At 43.4% G+C, this 19,576-nt stretch overlaps 1 protein-coding gene and 1 long non-coding RNA gene across 6 annotated transcripts in view; one reads left to right on the top strand and one right to left on the bottom strand.

Annotated features, from left to right (window-relative positions):
• Window positions 1–9,210: 9,210 nt before the first annotated feature.
• On the bottom strand, window positions 9,211–19,548 carry LOC113944778. Of its 2 annotated transcripts, XR_003526792.1 has the most exons (4): window positions 19,409–19,548; window positions 18,329–18,399; window positions 11,496–12,275; window positions 9,211–10,601 (listed from the first exon to the last, which is right to left on the bottom strand). It is a non-coding gene; the product is annotated as an uncharacterized LOC113944778 (long non-coding RNA). The 2 variants fall into 2 exon arrangements; XR_003526793.1 differs by lacking the exons at window positions 18,329–18,399; window positions 19,409–19,548 and adding an exon at window positions 14,513–14,677.
• The window catches only part of PPP2R5E (protein phosphatase 2 regulatory subunit B'epsilon), a 79,958-nt gene continuing 75,071 nt past the window's right edge, over window positions 14,690–19,576 (top strand). Inside the window, exons 1-2 of one of the 4 annotated variants that reach the window (XM_027638270.1) lie at window positions 14,690–14,755; window positions 16,516–16,613. In XM_027638270.1, the coding sequence (XP_027494071.1) occupies window positions 16,516–16,613 (98 nt within the window). In that variant the 5' untranslated portion in view covers window positions 14,690–14,755. Of the gene's footprint in view, window positions 14,829–16,515; window positions 16,614–19,576 lie in introns of all 4 variants that reach the window. The other 3 variants (XM_027638272.1, XM_027638271.1, XM_027638269.1) reach the window with 3 other exon arrangements.

Raw genomic sequence — 19,576 nt, 5'->3', positions numbered from 1 at the left:
TTTTTCCCAGATTTCAGAGAGGATTTAATCTGCTTCTCTCCCCCCACCCCATTATCTCCAGTATAACTAAAATAAACCAGATCATTTTTAAAGGTATGTTACGTAGTTATTCTAAAGGAGTGAAATTAAAACCTCTAAACTTTAGAACCCAAATGGAATCTAGGTTTCTAAACACACAGCTTTTTTAATATAAATAATATGCATTTTGTTCCATCAGGAGGGTTCCATTATTACACATTTAATGAGAAGAATGGGCTTGAAGCCCATTAATATATATTATATCAGCTTTTAGAGAATGGTACAAAACAGCATCTCCCTTTATCTTCCTTGAGAAGCTCCTCTCTGAGTGCCACTAACTTACCTCTGAGGTGTTCCCACCTGCTCATGGTGTTTGTTGAGGCTGGAGGGACCAGCAGAGCCCAAGGTTTTCCTGCATGGATAGAAAGCTCTGTACATGCTGTACGTGGTGTTCTGTGGATGAACAGTGGATTGTCCTGCCAGAGAGCTTGTCCTTTAAGTGTGTCAAACAGGGAGTGAGTGTTGTATTTTTCATTTTACAGAGAGGGAAAGTGAGGCAAAAAGCTCCCCAGCTGCACATAAGAAATCTGTGCCAGAACTGATCAGTCAGGAACTCCTGCTTCCCTCCCAGTTCCTCTGCTCATCGAGGCTGCTGCTGCTTTATAATGTTTATAAAGTTCATAATGATACCAGCAGAAGTAATTTATTCTGTTAATTTAAAGCTCTGAAGCCTCTGTTGAGGTCTAGAACCCCAGAGGACAGAGAGAATAGGAACAGAATAGAAATAAACCACACAAGGAAGGGGAAAGAGAGGAGGGCGCCAGCAAGGCAAGTCACGGTCATCAAACCCTCACCTTTCCCCAGCCCCCTCCCAATTTTTGTCAAGCTTTTGTGGACCAGGTGGCAGGCAGGGGAATGTGCACCTGGCTTTAAAGAGTCCTTGAAAGAGAATAAAGTCATGGTTTGGTGGCTTCCTGAGAGCCCCTGGGGAGAGCGAGGGGGGGCAGCAGGGGAGAGAGCAGGAAAATGTTCATTTGGAAGTCAGACAAAGAGGTGATAGAAACTCCTCCTAGATGTGTATCAGGCAGGAATGAGACACGTGTAACCTGTGTGGCCTGTCCTGTGCTCTGTCACTGCTAAATTGCAAACTCAAGGGCCTCTGTAGGGATGGCAAGGGGACACTAAGGCCTCAGAGTCCTGTTTTCCTACTGGTTTAGGAAGCCTCAGAGAGCTTGCATGGCTCCAAAATGTGCTGAAGATGCAGCGATGCCTCTGTGGGGTGACAGATAATGATGAGCCTTCAAAGGACCCAGTTGGCAAATACTTGGAGGGAGAAGGAAAAGTCTGGATAACTGTGACCAGGGTGAGGCAGAGGGGCAGCAGCACAGCACCACCAGTGTCAAAGGCTGTTCGGGAACCGGCTGAGGTGTCGCCCCCCCTCCCGTGTTTTATGATGATGCCCTGCAATGTGATCTCTGTTTACATTTTAATAGATCCATTTAGCAAACGCAGTGGTGGGATTCCTGCCAGCTCCGTTTGACGTCGTTTTCCTTGCTAATGAGCAGGAGGGGAAGGCAGGCACAGGCAAGGAGCTGCTTGTGCCAGTCCGGCAGGAGCTGGGCCTGGGGGTGGGGGGAACGGGGCTCAAGTTGGTGCTTTAGCTCAATGTCTCTTCCCCCGAGCAAGGAGTTTTACCCAGCTCTGCCCTCACACCCCTTTATGCTTTGCACCTGTAAGTGCGTGTCGTGTTACTGGAGCACAAACTGTCCCGGGAGCTTGGCCCTGCCTTCCCTCCCACTGCCCGGTGCTCACCTCTGAGCCCTTGGCACAAATGTCACAAGGAGCACGTTTTGCACCGTTTAGAGACTCATCTGGGGAACCCCAGGGTGGGACCCGCTTGACTGAAGCTCGGAGCAGCTCAGTGGACACAGCAATGCCTGTGACTGCTACACAGCTGCAGAAGGTGACAAAAAAATGCGTAATCACAGAGCGTGGCTCAACAGCAAGGGGGCCAGGTTGAGACCAAGAGGTGGGATTGGTAGAGAGAAAAGTCCGGGCTGTGATCCTGTGTAGCCCCAAGATAAAGCTGAATGGAGGCTTTTTACCATGGATGATGCTATCTTGTGTTTTCATTTGTTCTGTTCCTCAAAGAGCCAGAGAGGAGAGAATTAACAGAAAGGCTGAGCCGTGGATATGGAAGAGATGGTGTGAGGTGAGAGACCAGGGGCCACACAGAAGCTGTTGCCTTCTGTCTTCTGTTGTAATGACTGTGTCCTGGTGTGGATTTTATAAATTGCAGGAGCTCTTAATACCACACACATTTGGGATTCAGCGTACAGCCCATCTGTGCTTGGTTGCCATTGTACATTATAGAAGAAGAAATAATAAACCAAGTCTGTTTCATTTCACTTTATCACTTTAGTTTGATAAACCCATGGATCTGTCCTGCGGGTCTGTTTGGTTACCAACAGTTTAGCAGTGCTGTGTTTAATGCCCTAAGGGCACTGACAATCCCTTCAAAATCATCATTCTTGGAAGGCATGACAGGTCTTAAATGGCTGTGAGCGTTCACAGCCTCCGTCCTGGGAAGGCTGATGATGTTTTTTGCACTGAGTTGGGTGTGACTGGGATGGAGTTAATTATCCCCACAGCAATCCTCCCAGAGCTGGGCTGTGTGTTGGTGGCTGGAAAGGTGTTGATAACACACCAGTGTCTTGGCTGCAGTGCTCCACAGCATGGAGCTGCCTCTCCAACATTCCCCTGTCACCAGGGGAGGGCAAAAAGCTGGGAGGGGACACAGCCAGGACAGCTGACCCCAACTGACCAAAGGCATGTTTCAAACCATATAACGCCTGCTCAGCAATAAAAGCTGAGGGAAAGGAGAAGGAGGGAGGGCATTCCTTCCTTACAACGTTTCTCTTCCAGACCAACCACTACATACTGAAGAACAACTTCCCAGGAAGTGGCTGGACTTTCCCTGCTGATGGGAAGTAGAGAATAAATACTTTGTTTTCCTTTGCTTCTGTGCATGGCCTTTGCTTTTGCTTTGTTTAACTACCTTTATCTCGACCCATGAGGATTTTCCATCTTATTTTCTCCCCCTGCCTTTGTCCTGCTGGGCAGGGGAGTCACAGCGTGGCTTGGTAGGCACCTGGCTTCCAGCCAGGGTCAACTCACCCCAAGTACAAATTTAGGTTTTCCCCCAGCCATGGAAAACACTTGGAAAACATGTAAAACAAACCCTAAAACCTCCTTAAAAATCTTAATTGGGAAGCAAATTCATATATTGCCTCTGTCACCCTTGTTTAACTCAATAACATGGGAGAAAACCTCCTCCCACAAGAGCAGACCTCCCCTCTTGGGCTGCTCCCAGGTGAGAAAGGGCAGCTGTTGCCCTTTCAGAAAATTGTACAAATCCCCTGGTATAAAACTGTCTCTGAATGCTTCGTAGTATTTATATTGTATTTGTATATTATAATGTTTTGTAATAAAATTATCCTCCGGGGTGTTTGGGGTGTACCAGCACAATTCCAAGGCTTTCAGTCACCTGCACCAGTGCCATTATTGCACAGGGCACCTTGCTGGGGCAACTGGTAGGAGACTCACCTCTGGGAGAAGGTGGTGGTGGTGTTGCTGTACCTCTTGTACCATGAACCTGCTTCAGACTGTGCTCGCTGAAAAGGATTCCCTTAGTCCTCAGCTGCTGGAAATGAAATAATGAGGATTTCCAGAAATAAAACAGAGTTGGTCGAGCTGGCAGCTCTCACGGTGAGGCACAAATGATTTTGACTCAAAAGGCATCTCATCACTAGCTTATTGTGACAATTATACTCTGATTTTGAGGGCAGTTTCAGTGTTCTGTGAATGGAGTAGTGGTACCAGTGGCTGCATTTTACACTTACAGACCATGCAAAAGAAGTTTACCTACTGTCATTTTCATTTGGGACTAAGAATTTCCCAATTTTTTCCCCACCCTTGGCTAATGCAACCTGACTTAGATCTAGACTCATCTCCATAAGAGAACATTTTCATAAATTTCAACACTGTCTAAACGTTTGGAGTAAACATGTACATTTCAGTATCTTCCCTGTGTTTGTTTTACCCTTGTTTCATTCCTGTTGAAGTTTTGCATTTGTTGCTTCCTCCATAAGGAAACAGAGAGTGAGTGCCAATATCATTACATACCTGCAAGTTTGTAAATCCTGAGCTGGCTTGAAGTGTGCACACATGGCAATACAGCCAGCATTAGTAATATAAAAATATACACAACAGACTGAATTCTGCAGATAACTGTCCTTACCCTAACTTATGGTGCTTTAACTGAAGTACAGTATATAGTACAGCCTTGTGTGCCACTGAAACCTACTCACATCCGAGAAACAGGAAATACTAAAATTAAGATTGCATTTTCTTCACAAGAAATGACAGCTATGCATTTACTGAGGCATCATAAATATTTTCATACTCATATACACTTGTCATATATTTAATATATTTGAGTATATTTTCATATGCTTATGAATATTTTTTTTTTTCCTCCTTAAAATCATTTCCCTGACAAAATGCAGAATGAGTCTTTTAACTCTTTGGCCAGGAGTATTAACTTGCATTGAATTCTCCTACTTTGTTTCCCCCCCAGTTAAGAAATAGTTGCTCTTGTTAATTCAGTTTAATAATTCTCTTAAAGGCATCGTGCCTTCCTCAATCCCATAAATTCTTGGCTTTCCTTAACTTGAAAGATTAAATGTTAAAACTTCAAATACTTTAAAAAATGAAGCTATTTCCCTTAAAATGCCTGTGCTGGCCTGACCTTTCTAAATCTAACTCTGAGGGGAAACTTGAGCTGCCAGCAGCACTGGATTGTTTCGGGCCTGTGTGGATGTGGTCCACGCTGCAGGTGCATCTCTGTTGCGCTTGTTTAGTGTCTTTGTCATAATTTTTGAGTACTTTCCATGATAAATCTACAGACAAGAAGCTCTTCTGCCCAAAGGAAGGAGCCAAAGGAGCAAGAGGCTTCTGCAGCCACTTCCCTGTTGACTTGGTTGGCAGCACGTCAGGGAAGAACCAACCGCTCTGAGCGGATGCCGGAGGGATTTGGTGAGGACCAAAAGAGCCACTTGTGTAACCAAGGAGGGGAGCAACTACCAAAGCAATGGCTGAGGAAGATGCCAGAACTGTTAGTAGAGGATCTCCACATGGAGTTCAGTGTGACCCTAAGCAAGAACACTCTGGGGTTCACCTTCCAGAGGAGAACCAGATGCTCCATCTGGAAAGAAAATACATTATCATTTAAACAACTGCTCCAGAGATATCTTAATGTCACTGCCTCCTGCTGTTTATTGCCACCCTGGGAGAGGGTCAGCACTCACTGCATTAGATAAGGAACTGCAGGAAAGGTAACACCTCAGATTTGGCTTTCAGAAGACATCTGTCTGTGCTCATGGTGAATTTTCCATTTGTTTAGCTCAGGTGTATCATTTACCAATTTTCAGGAAAGATCTGCAGTAAGTTTGTGCACCCTGGGACACGGGAGTGACCAGAAGCTGCTAAAGGACAATATAAGGGACAGTTCTTTCTTCCTCAGAATGATGCATAAATACCCTGAAAGTTTTTAACTTGCATTTGTAACACAGATGAAAGCAGCAGGAACAAAATATATACTTAAATACATACTTATATATTTCATAACTGTTTTAAAAAGGTGTTAAAGAACAATAAAGTTAAAGGAGAAAATGGTTCTGAGAAAGAAAAAAGAAATCAGCAATTCACAGGAAGAGGAGAACAAGGAGGTGGTAGAAACTTGCCTGATAAATTGTGTATCACACAGTGAGGCACTGAGTGGTGTGGTTTTATAGTCTTGTACATGTATGTTTGACTATGCTATTTTTGCCCCAATTTCCTCATAGGTTAAAAGGCTGCAAAGAAATCGTTCTAAGCTAAAAAGAATGGAGAAATGGGTGGTATTTCTAGAGGAGAGGTATTTTCCACTTACTGGGAAGGTCTGAGAATTCTGCTTGCAACACCATTGGCCCTGGTTCCTCTCTCTTGTTTATATTTTGAATTTTCAAGTCACATACTGAATTATGCCAAGTGACAGAAGGGAAAATGTCTGCGTGGAGCAGAGTCATTGATCCCACAAGGAATTGGCTTCCTTGGCATATCAGTGTTTTCAGTGACCCTCTGAGTGAGAAACAGAAAGAGGAATGATGAGCCAGATTTTCAGACAGGCACACACAATTAAACACATTTGAATGTGCCTTATTTGCTCTCGTAGGGAGTTGTGTTTCTCTCCTGAACAGTTTGAGGCTTCTGTAACCTTCTTTAATAATCACACAGGTTGCTTCCCTCTGGAAGGGCTGGATCAGCTGGACCTTGCTGTCCTCCTTTGCAGCCGTGGTGTAGCCCCTGCCTGGGCAGCATATATTTTGGGCAGCTATGAGGCACACATAGCAGTTATGGGGGGGGGGAAACATGAGCTAGATGTGGGATATACATGTGATGCAAGATCGTGTATGAGTAGGGAGCAAGAAGGTGAGAGGCTGAGTGTGTTCACTAAAGGCTTCTGGCAGTGTGTGTTCTAGGCTGTGACTCCAATTAGCATTTTCTCCCACTTTAGATTTGCATGGCTGTACACATGGGCCATTGCTTCTGAATATAGCAAAGATCAACAGAAGATATATATGGTATCACAGAATCATACAATGGTCTGTGTTGGAAGGGACCTTAAAGATCATCTCATTCCAACCCCCTGCCGTGGGGAGGGGCAGCTTCCACTAGAACAGGTTGCTCCATCCAACCTGGCCTTGGACACTTCCAGGGATGGGGCATCCACAGGTTCTCTGGGCAACCTGTGCCAGTGCCTCACCACCCTCACAGTCAAGAATCTTTTTCCTAATATCCAATTTAAACCTACCCTCTTTCAGTCTGAAGCCATTCCCCCTTGTCCTGTCACTACATGCCCTTGTAATAAGTCCTTCTCCAGCTTTTGTGTAGGCTCCTTTCAGGTACTGGAAGGTTTACACTTGAATCCAGTGTTCTTGGTGAGGAATAACTGATTTTGGATGCCTCATTTGACCCCTGGCATCATTCATGGCAATTTTACTCAAGCCCACTTGTGCAGAACCATAATTTTTTGTACAGATGGAAAAGTATTAGGAAAAATTACTTCACTGAAAGGGTTGTCAGGCACTGGAACAGGCTGCCCAGGGAAGTGGTTGAGTCACCATCCCTGGATGTGCTCAAAAAATGTGTGGATGTGGCACTTGGGGACTTGGGTTAGTGGTGGGCTTGGCAGTGCTGGGTTAAAGGTTGGACTTGATGATCTTAGAGGTCTTTTCCAACCTAAATGATTCTGTGATTCTGAGTTCGTCTGGTTTTGTAGTACAAGGGCTTATATTGTTCTCCATCTTCCCAGATGAGAAGGGAAGTCTACATGCATAAACAGGTGTCCTACTGTAGCAGGCAAAATGGTTCACAGATGGTTTTGCTGAGTTTGAAAAACTCCGTGGAAAAGCCAAAGAGGCACCGCTGGGGGAAATAAAATGCAAAAAAAAAAAAAAAAGGACAAGAAGCAGATACAGCTTTGTGGTTCATACTTTATTTACAAACACCTCTGAGGGGGTCAGCACAAGCAGTTTTAAAATCTTTCTTCTGGATTAAAGAACCAAACCAAGATCAGGAATATTGCAACTCGCAAAATATAATGAATTATTGGCTGAGCTCCATGACTGCAGGTAATCCACCTGATTTCAGTGCCCATCCTTCTGTGGCCAGGAAATATAATAATATAAAGCAAATGGAAACTCGTCTCTGTATAAGAGAAAATGTTGATAGGTTTTTTCTGTAATATTGATTTTTTTCTGAGCACAAGCTTTTGTAAAAAAAGCATCTCAAGAAAGTCTTTGGCTGTGTACACCAGTCAATGACACTTAGTCCCATTAGTGGGAAAATGGACATAGCCACCGAGGGAGTCTCTCTTCAAGGAAACAGAAGCAGCTGTTGGAAGACAGGATGAATAGTCTCATCTCTTACTCCACCTAGTTAGAGATTTTGACCAGCAGTGTGTTCTGTTTAGCCACAGAAATACCTGACCAAGAGGATGCTGCCCTTATGTGATGTTACACAAAAAATATCATCACTGTGAAGAGAATGCTGTCCAGAGACCTGTAAAATCTCTGGTTTCAAAGTTCCTGCCTCCTGGGTCGCTCTGAAATGACCAAATAGTGAATGAAAGGGCAGGATGGCTAATTAGAAGGTGACTGAGCACAATGGGCACGGTAGAAAATGTCTTAAAATATAATGAAATTGGGCTAAATAGCAGATGGTTAAAAAAAACCAAACCAATGAATTGTAAATGAAATTGGAAGTGTAAGAAACTTTGATTTAGGAAATAATACAGACTTCATGGGTGTGATCAGTCTACTGAATCCTTAATGGAAATATGCACTCGAGAGCCACTGGAAGCTTTCTACGTTGGTGTGATGGAGGAAAATATCCCATGATTAACTGTGTATTGGGTTTGCATGACCAGTGAGGTTCTGGCTGATGAAGGCACACAAGGATAGCTAATGCTAGACCAGCTTGCACTCAGCCTTTTTGTAACAAGTATATTTGGAGCAGAAACATCAGAAGTTTCTTAGTTCTTTAGAAATATTTCCTGGAATTGATGACCTTGGAGGTATTTTCCAACCTTATTGATTCTATGATTCTAAACAAATGGCAGCATTTTTAGGGCCTCTGAATGCAACAGAACAGACATGTAGCCCACTGAAGATCATCTGTGCCAAGAGGTTAGTACACAACTTCTAGAAGAACGCAGGTGGTCTTTCAAAAGCCTTCTCCTTTGATGCTTAATACTCTTAACATGTGATGAAAAGCCTGTTACCCAGTGGAGGAAAGTTTTAAACAAGAAAAGATGAAGCCCACACCCAAACTGCCTTTCTCTCAGGACGCATCCTCAACAGTGTTTTTAAGACCTAATAGAGGCTATTTGCTTGGACTTGCAGCCAAAATAACTCCCTTGTTGCTTCCTTTTAGGAAATCAAATGAGATGGAAATGGGTTTCTGAACACATACACACACACAGGGTCAAGTCTCAGGCTGGGAACAGGTTGCCCAGAGAAGCTGTGGGTGCCACATCCCTGGAAGTGTTCAAGGCCAGGCTGGAGGGAGCTTTGAGCAACCCGGGATAGTGGAAGGTGTCCCTGCCCACGGCAGAGGGTTGGAACTGGATGGTCTTTAAGGTGCTATCCAACCCAAACCACTCTACGATTCTGTGATTGCTGCTAATCCACCTGGACATTGAAGTGCCTTTGATTCCAGACACAGGTTAAGCACAGACACACCAGTGAACTGTTGCTGCAGGGAACCAGGATAAGACATATGTCTGCAGCACACGTCTCCTGAGTGTTACCTGAGGTGTAGAAAATACACATCACCTCCTGCAGATTCTGCCAGTATCCTGAGCAGGGACTGTCTCTGAGCATTAAGGAAAAATCCAGTCAATTCTAAGAAATACCATCTCTCTCCAGAAGATACTTAATCACAGGGGACAAAAAAACATACACAGATTCTATCAAGGAGAGGTATTACACAAAGGACCTTGAGGTTGAGGAACAAGGACCTGCAGGTGAAAGCTGCTACCAGTCCTCCTGCAACTTTGTGTGGATCAGCAATTTAAGGTATCCCCCACTGTACATCCAGTCCAAAAAGCAAGGGGGTCTGAGCTACAAAGAGTCACCACGTAGGACTGATTTGGGCTAAACCACTTTGTGGTTAGATCCACGCTGCCACCTTCAAGAATTATACTGGGTTTGGATTTCCAGAAATAAGTCTGTTGCATGGGAAATGTGATCCACCCTATTCCACACAGTTTGTCAAAGCAGCAGCCATCTGCTGGGGTTTACAGAAGGCTGAGGAACACAGGATGTTTACTTTCATTCAGATGTGCCGTGGATGTGCCTTGTATGAGCAGACTTGTCACAATCCTAACGAAACAACTGGGATGTTGAGCTCAAGAGAAAAGCTTGTTTCAGGGAGTAAAATTAAACTTGAACAAGACAGAAAGCATTACAAATACACATGCACACATGCATATACATAATCATTTAAGTAAAGGTCAGCAGAAAACAGGCCAGACAGAAATGCCAACAAATACAGTACCAACTCGGAGACTAAATTAAATGCTTTCTGAGGTGTTTTACTGAAACCACTCCCAAGAGAAAGAATCTACAAAAGGAAAGATAAGGAAGGGTCCAGCTGCAAAATAAAGCTACATGGCAAAATTACAAGATGAGATTAATTCAGATAAACGCTCCAAAAGGGGATTTGGGATTAATGACAGAACTGAAACATGGGTGTGCACAACGTGAATCTGAGACTTCTGAAGATGAGACAGAGGCATTTCCCTTATCAGTGGCAGTGATCACCAAGGCCATGTAAGAGAGGCTCGAGAGGGAACTGGGCTCAGGTGTCTTCAACTGCAGGAAAATGTCATCCACAATGAGAGTAACTTCAAGCTGCTGTGAATGTTGGCCACAAAGGGGAAAAATTCCCACAAGAGTCCAGAGGATGCAAGCAGAATTCTGCAAATGCAGAAAGAGAACAAATCCAAGAAGTAACCAAAGATGCAGATGGAGACACTGGCAACAGCATTAGCAGCAGCTAAGGTTGTTTTTGCCAACAAAGGAAAAAGTTAAGTATAGTAAATCAAATAAAATTAAACATGCAGCAGCAATAGATGCCCTACTTTTTTTTCCTGCAAATGTCTTTTGCCATTTCTTTTTTTCCCAGGAGGTAATGAGGATTTTTGTAAATCTCAGTTGAAAGCAGAGAACCTTACTTGTATTTCTGTCTAATGGCTTGAATAAGCAGACAACACTTCAGACGGCAAATATTTTTGCAAACTAAACTAAAATCAAGAATTCTGCATACATGGCATTCTGGTTGAAATATCCTGCAGATGATAACCAGCAGGACTAACACTACTGGCAATTTCCTTGAAGAAACCATTTGAATGGGACGATAGGCAACGGCACCGTATGACAGCTTTGGAGTGTCTATTTGTTAGGATTCTGCCAATTTGTTAAAAGCAGAGCACTGAGTTGCAGTGGGGAGCAGGAGGAGAGTTAAATTGCTTACACAGATGTATCAAAACAGTTTGCTGAGTTGCAATGCTACCAGGAATTATGAAAAAAAAACCCCTCGAAGCGTATTCACTGTCGTGTATCAGAATGGTGGTGTGTAGCTTCCTGTAACATCCCAAAGAAAAATAGCTGGATCACACTGGGAAAAGGCCTGAGGTGGGTTTCAGTGGGGGTGGAATTACATTTGGTGCAATCAGAACAGTCTGAATGTCACAGAATGAAATTCTGGATCAAAAACAGTGTACTTTGGAAGAAAGTTTAGTAACTCAGAAAGGATGTTTTATGTAGAAGATGAAGAAAATCTATTTTCACATTTTCCAGGATGTGACTTACATCATATTTTAAGATCTCGAATGAAGCTGCAGTGAGTTTTCAAGAAGGAACTCAAGACAATAATATGAATTTGACCTAGGTATAAATCAGAGAAAAGAAAAAAAATTACATTTTAAAATTGTACTCAAGCAGGCATTGAACAGCACTGCCCTGGAGTATCTCACACTCATGCGATGAGATCGTGATAAAATTTCAAGAACTAAACTCTACAAAGATAATGGAACTAAAAAAAAATCTCAAGAGCCCATGATTAAAAGCCAGTAACTACAAGAAACTATAATTATTCTAAAACAAACTTGCAGGGAAGAGTTTGTCTGAAGGGCTCTTGTTAGCCATTTGTGTACTAAAAGCTTTCAATATTAGCATTTCACTGTCTAGTGTATTTTTGATGGACTTTAACACGTGAAGTACAGGTGCACACCTATAGAACAGCAGCTAGAGATGAATCTGCTCTGAGGTAGGAGCTCACCTAGAAAGACACATATTAGAACTAAACAAGACTCAGAAGCACACAATTCTCTCAAATATTTATTTATTTATTTATATTTGAGCTGAAATGGCTCAAGTGGGAGCCACAATTTCTGTGAACGTACTAAATATAGCTTAAGATGAATTTTCCAGGAGCGTCCTATGGCGCCGCTTGGTGCCTTAGCAAATTGTGGGTTTAACTTCTCCTTGTGCCTTCTTAGAAATGAAAATCTCAGTTCTGGTTTTGATCAGCTCTCACTGAAGTCTTGGCTGTTGATTCTTGCTACAAATTCTTCCAGGTCCTACCTGACACTGGATAATGCTGAAAATTCTGTAAGTGTGGGGGCTGGACAGCATGTCAAAGAAGCCATCCAATAATGATAATATGCCAAGTATTATCATATCACACATTTTATATTGGCTCAAATTATTCTGTATTTACTGAGATATCTTACCCTAAATCTGGTGTCTAGACTTCTCTATAAAACTGATTTTTAAAGTTGATAGTGGTGCATTTTTATTTAGTGGTAAATAAGCTTCTACAGTCATTAATATATTGCATATGTAATGTATGTTGCAATTATGTTAAAGTACAAGGACAATTTAATCTCCTTGATACCCTTGAGCATCTGTTTTTTAAAATTTTCTTTTACTGATCCTGTTCACACTTTTTGCCTTCATAACAGGATGTAAGAGGTTGTAATATTCCATCTTGCCAGAGAACACAAGAACAAACAACACAAAGCAGTTTTGATAAATAAGTCACTCGTTCGCCCATCTCCATGACATCGAAGATCTTGACAAACCTCTAGCAAATTCAGCATGAAGTTTTTTCTTCTGACCTCAAGATCCCAAGTGTATTAATCCTCTTATTTTGTAAGAATTGCACCCAGCCATCTCATTTTTTGGCTTTCTCTGTATTCTCTAAATACAGTCCATACCAAATTACCCAGCATTAAAGATAAGGAAGGATGCACAATGGATTTGTACAATGGTATGATGACATTTCCTGTTTTATTTGCTATTCCTGTCCTAACCTTGGCATCCTCTTCTCTTTCTGCCATGAGGTGCTGGAGAAGCTTTAATGTCAGTCCTTCTCAGAATTTCCTAAAAATCAGTTCTATCAGTGCTCCTTTAAATTGAGACAACCTCATCTCTTCAACCAAGTTTTCCAACTTCTAGCACTTCCAGCACTTGCACAGAAAACCAGTTTTGTTCCTGTTCCAGTCATCTATTTTTGTGTGGTCTGCTTAGTCAGGAGATTATTTAGGTGTTTCTTTGCTATTTTCTGTCTAAATCTAATCAATTTCTGTCTTTTTCTAAGATTTATAGCTTTTGGTTTTCAACTCCAGTTCCTCTCTCATGTGAAGTTCTTTCTTACTAGCCATTTATAGGGCATCTGTAATTCTTTTACAGGGTCATGACAGAACTACAACCCCTTATTCATGTAATTATCTCAGTGGCAAAATTATCATATTTGTTTAACCCTGATAGTAGATCTGGGAAGGCTTTAGAAAACGCTCTTATAACCTTTCTTTTCCTGTCCTTCCCATTTTGGCAGTATTCACACATATTCATTCATTTGTACTGCAAAATCTGGAACCCATTAAAACTTATATTTTAAACTTGTTTGAGTGCTGTTAGACACCCTCTGATGTTAAGCATTCCCTACAATGCTGAGCTTAGCTACTGACTACAGAAGACTTTCCCTTGCCATAATTTGAAAACTTTAAAAGTATCCAATAGGTTAAAGTTGTACCATGAGACAGAGATAAAGCAGGTTGAAAAATACAACACGAATACTTGCTTGTTCTCTTTCATAACAAAGGGAACAAGATATCTCTGTCTCAGCCTACTCCAGCCTCAGGGACTCTGAACTTGGGGAAAATCCCAAGAGTTTTATCAACTGCTATAACCATGAGAGATGTGCCAAGCTTGGGAGGGAGCTGGTAGGTGCCTCAATGGAGATGTGGGAAGTGCTGCAGTTCACACACTTAAAGCACTGCTGGGCACCTTCAACACACACAGGTATTTTTTACTCATTAGCTCTTTTCAAGGTGTGATGTTGTAGATAGGAACTTGGGCCTCAGTAAAATGTGCTCACATGAAGAGGATGGTTTTATAGCACTGTATATACTGGCTTGTAACACATTAAATGCAGAGATAACTGAGGAGACTTAGAATCACAGAATCATAGAATGGTTTGGGTTGGAAGGGACTTTAAAGATCATCTCATTCCAACTTGCAGGGACACCTTCCACTAGACCAGGTTGCTCCAAGCCCCATCCAACCTGGCCTTGAACACTTCCAGGGATGGGGCAGCCACAGCTTCTCTGGGCAACCTGTGCCAGTGCCTCACCGCCCTCACAGCAAAGAACTTCCTCCTAATACAAAATCTAAACCCTCTTTCAATTTGAAGCCATTCCCCCTTGTCATGTCACTCCATTCTCTTGTAAAAAGTCGCTCCCCATCTTTCTTGCAGACTCCCTTCAGCTACTGGAAGGAGGCTTGATCACAAAGCAAAGGAACGGAAGCAGAGCTCGTTTCACCTGGGACTCAGAAACACCCCAGTGGCACAGGGGGACCACGTAACACACGTGGCTGTGTTTCCAGGCAGCTTCAGGCACCAGAGGCAGCCCTGTGGGCACTGCCCCGGGAGAGAAGGGGGAGCACTAGAACCTTCCGAGGCAGTTGGGGGGTGACAGCTGGGGAGTGACAGTTGGGGAGGGCAGGGACAGTTGGGGAGGGCAGGTTGGCCGAGGAGGGCACTGCAAAGCCCAAGGAAGGTGGACGTAAACAGGCAGCAAAGGAAACCGAACAGAAAATTCAGAAAACTTGGCTTAAAGGAGTGCCTGGGGCCTGAAGGCAAGTTAAGACACTGGGGGAGGGGAGCAAAGTAGGAACAAAACCGTGAATTGGGAATCAGTGAGAGCAGTGTGGTGCTGGGAGGAGGCAGCTCTCCAGCTGCCGAGGCGAGCAAGCTCCTACTTATCTTGCCATGTTGACTAGAGAAACAGACTTCAAATGACGCAGTGTCTATAAACAGAGAGGAAGAATTAGTTCCCATTCTGGTAGTTGTGTCTATGACCCTAAAACGCTCACCCCCCTCCGTCCCCAACCAGGAATTCAGTTCCTGAGGGCACTGACAGTGTTATCACAGAGCTGATTCGAGGAGGAGCGGGAGGCAAGGAGGGACAAGCACTTGGTTATTATGGCAGAAACTTGGTACAGCGATTATGAACGTCGCCCAAAAGCCGGACATGCCACTCCTCCCCAAAATGTAGAACGTATGAATCGGGAGTCAAGTGCAGGGTAAACAGGCTAAGTAGAAACGCTTTCTTGTTACGTGTGAATTTCATTCAAAAGTAAACAAAAAAAATCACAGATTGTGCCGTTTCAATCACGCTGATGGAGCAGGACAGTTACTTTGATGTGGTGTTCCACTGTGCTCATTTTTGTTAAAAGATGTATCGGAAAAGCCTTGTTCACATGCTGATTTGCCTCTTCAAACAGCTCTGCTGCTTCCTCCATAACGCTTTCTCTTTCTGGTCTTCTGAATAATTAGTTCTCTGGGGAGAGCAAGTCTTTTCTTGCTTACTAGTATTGGAACAGGGAATATCTGAACTAATCCCATGGTACCCCCGATAATGCTCCTTTTGACATATCGGAGATCCTTTATGGAGCATTATGTGACCCCTCCTGTAGACAAATACATGTCAGATGTGCCATGTGAGACATTTACAAGCTCCAGCTAGGTCCATTTATGTTTATCACTCAACGGAGCAGGACTTCCACGGGGGTATCTCCGTAGCAATCCCGTTTGATAAGCTGCTATGTAGAGAGCAGAATGCCAATGGGGATGAGAGCTCCGTACTCCTGCCTGGGTGGCCATAACAGATGGTCTATAGTGGAACTTCAACCACACAAAAAAAAACCGTGAAGTGGCACAAATCTGAGTCACTGGTACAAAAATCTCTGTTTTGGAGGACTCTTGACTGCTGTTCTGACTGGGTGCTAAAAAGCACAGTGCTGAACTGGCAAGGAGCTAGACCTGAAAATTCCTCTCCTGCCACTTTTTAAAAAGCCCTTTTGTAGGGGAGTAAGGCAGTGCCACTTATAAAAAGGATAGGCTTGTCTTGTACCTTTGACAGCAGTGGAGAAACACTGATCAAAAGAACTTATTATTGCTTGTATATCTCCAGGAAGGGCTGCAGGTACTGACTGTGCCTATATTTTCATATATATGCCCACACACTTGTACGGGAGATGTTGGTCATGTGAACTTTATCTGATGAAAGTCAATTTTTATTCTTGCAAATTGGTATTTATACAAACACAGATATAAACATATACAGATACACATCTATGTAAAACACCTGTAGTACTTAGTTCTTCCTCATCTCTGCTTGGAATACACTTATCCATTTTTTTTAAAGTAACAATTTTTACAAAATGCAGACTAAACAGAGAACAGGAGAAGGACAAGTGCCCCTTCAAAATACCAGCAGTTTTACATTCATATCTTATATCATGCTCTTAAATCTTCTCACAGATGAGGACTTCACAGATTAAAGGAGGAAAAAGAAAGCGATCTGGAAATAAGTGGGAAGCCTACTCTGCAAAATCTGATGGCCGAGCGAAACAGAAAAGGTAAGATTTCTGTTTATTCACTGATAAAGCCTGTATTTGTCTTGAATTGTTACCATCCAAACATCACCTGATATAAAACACATCATAAAAATGCTTTACACAAGCGAAATGGACCAAACATACCACATGATGACCATCTAAGAAATAAACTAGCTGAATGCATTATTTACCAGCTTGTTCAGCTGTACTGAAGAACTAATTCGATAGCTGCTATACAAAGGCAGAACGAGGAGTAAAAACCTCTGTGTGCACAGGACATGGACAGCAGTGTTGGTTTTTATCCCTTCTATGGCACTTATTTTAATAGATACCTACACCACAGGCTTCAATTTTAGATTTTTAGTGTTTTACAAAGATGGATTTCTTCTCATGCTGGGAAGACTGAAGCACAATCATGTAAAATGACTTGCTCAACTGCACGTAAAGTGCCAGTGTAGCCATCAGGCTGTGCTAGAACTTCCCTTCTGCAGAGTATGCTGGCAATAACTTTCTGAGCTGCTCATTGCACTGTTCAGATCAAAAGCAGCATACAGGACAGTGACCAAAACTGAGAATGAAAGTATGTCACTGACAAACACAACTAACAGAATTAAGTACATATAACAGCAAAACGTGTTTGTCTGCAGGTTCTGTCCCTCACTGATGGGAAGCTACACTGTTTCTATCATATATTACCTTATATTGGTATAACACCACCCTCTCCTTGACCTACATTCTTTGTTATCAATCCTTGCTTACAGTTACATTATTTTAGCTGCTTTAGTTTAAGTGAATTTCAAGTTTAAAATATTTACAAATATGTACAAATCTCTCTTCTAAATTCAGTTACACAACCTTTCTGTAACCGTGGCACAGTTCAATCTAAGTTTTGGTTTTTCAAATACAGTTCTTGCGAGAAATGCAGTCAATTTACAAAGGATGACAAATTCTACAGTTTTCTGACTTCACATCATGTGGAATTTTATTTCAAAATGTGTTTTGACTGCTTGATTATCCAGCAACAAAAATGAGGGCATAGCATTAGGGCTGCTGCAGGAAGTAATTTCTCAAGTAGCATTACTGTCTACTTGAGGGAGAAATAACTGGCTTGGTAGGTCAGCAGAAATGGATGCGGGGGTAAGACAGGTCAGCAAGACTGTGGATAGATCAGACTGACTCCAAAGTATTTGTATTGGCACATGTACACAGGAATGTGGTCTGTGACAGGCAGGACAGCAGATGTTGAGGCCTCAATGGTAGCAGTGTCCAGTCTTGGGTGCTACAGTTCAAAAAAAGATGTGAATGATTTTGAGACAACACAGAGCCAAGAAATAAGCACCTTAAGAGGTTTAAAACTGTGTCACACAGTGAATGATTGAAATGAACTGAAAACACTTTGTCTATAGGTAAAAAAATTTAGGGGAGGCCTATTTCTTAACATATGAAGAGGCATTTTGAGAGACGAGAGGCAAAACTGCTCACATCCATTAGTTATACTTCAGTAGCCATGAGCTTTTAACTAGTGTTCCAGGTTCCTCAACGTGAACTGGACCAGGGAACTTAGCTGCCTGAAAATTAGCAATTTTGAAAGTAGTTTGACAACAGCTTACATCACTTTAAATCGAGTCTGACACAGTCCCACGCCCTCCGTTATGCCAAAAGCTGAGTCAAGAAGCTGAGTGGGACAACAACTAGGTATCCTTCGCAGGATTAGTAATGTTGAGAGGGTTCTGTACCTGCACTAAAAGGAGGGATGTGACTGATCCACCAAAGCAACCAGCTCTCAAACTACCCTTGAGCTCATTTCCTAAAAAAAAAAAAAAAGACTGTACCGCAGAGGGATTTGGTGATATCAACGCAGGAAGGCTGCTGCTCATATAAGTCACCTTTTTTTCTGCCAGAAATATAGGAGAAACAGTGGAGAGTATTTTCAAACGTAATAGCCATATTAACACCATTACAGAATCACAGAATCAATTACGCTGGAAAAGAACCTCTGAGATCATCCTCTGAGTCTAACCTATGTCCCAACACCACCGTGTTAACCAGACCATGGCCCCGAGTGCCAGGTCCAGTCTTTCCTTAAACACCTCCAGGGACGGTGACTCCACCACTGCCTTGGGCAGCCCATTCCAATGTCTAATCACCCCTTCTGTGAAGAAATGCTTCCTAATGTCCAACCTAAACCTCACCTGGTGCAGCTTAAGACTGTGTCCTCTTGTCCTGTCACTTGTTACCTGTCAACTCTCACCTGGCTACATCCTCCTTTCAAGGAGTAGTACAGAGCAATAAGGTTCCCCCTGAGCTTCCTTTTCTCCAGGCTTAACAACCCCAGCTTAACAACCTCAGCCGCTCCTCAAAGACATGTTCTCCAGTCCCTTCACCAGCTCCATTGCCCTATAGCTGTATTTTGAGGAAAACAAACAAACAAACCAATCAGGACCCAAAACAAAACCACCAAACACCAAAGCCATCAGGTAGATAAGTTAAAATAAAAATTTATGACATTTAACCATACTATCTATAAGCAGCCGTTGTGCTGGTCCCTGGTTCCGAGTATATAAAAATACACTTAAGGCGGGGAAAAAAAAATAAAAAAGGGTGGTGCAGACAGCGATCACACACTGGGCTAAGAAACCCAAGGGTGCAGAGAGGAGAGGGAGGGTGCAGCCGCTGCTTCCCACTGCGGACAAAGAGGGAATTGCGGCCGTGCCCGCAGCGGGTCCCTCCGGCCGGACCCGGCGCGGCCCCTCGCCCCCTGCCCTCCCCGGGAAGCGGCTCTGCGCCCTGCGAGGGGCTCCGACGGGGGGCTTTACCTCAGCCTTAGCGGGGTTTTCCCTCAGCAGCGCCGGGTTTTACCGCTCAGCCGAGGGGGCCCCGCCGCTCCCCCGGGCGAAGGATGCGAGGGACCCGCCGGATGCGGCGGATCCGCGGGGCTGCGGGAGCGGCGGGGCCGCGCCGCTGCCGGGGGAGGGGGCGGCCCT

Source organism: Corapipo altera, unplaced genomic scaffold, assembly GCF_003945725.1.
Source record: "Corapipo altera isolate COAL_440 unplaced genomic scaffold, ASM394572v1 23, whole genome shotgun sequence".
NCBI classification, from domain to species: Eukaryota; Metazoa; Chordata; class Aves; order Passeriformes; family Pipridae; genus Corapipo; species Corapipo altera.
The sequence above is the reverse complement of the archived record's forward strand: the minus strand, read 5'-3'. Positions and strand labels throughout refer to the sequence as shown.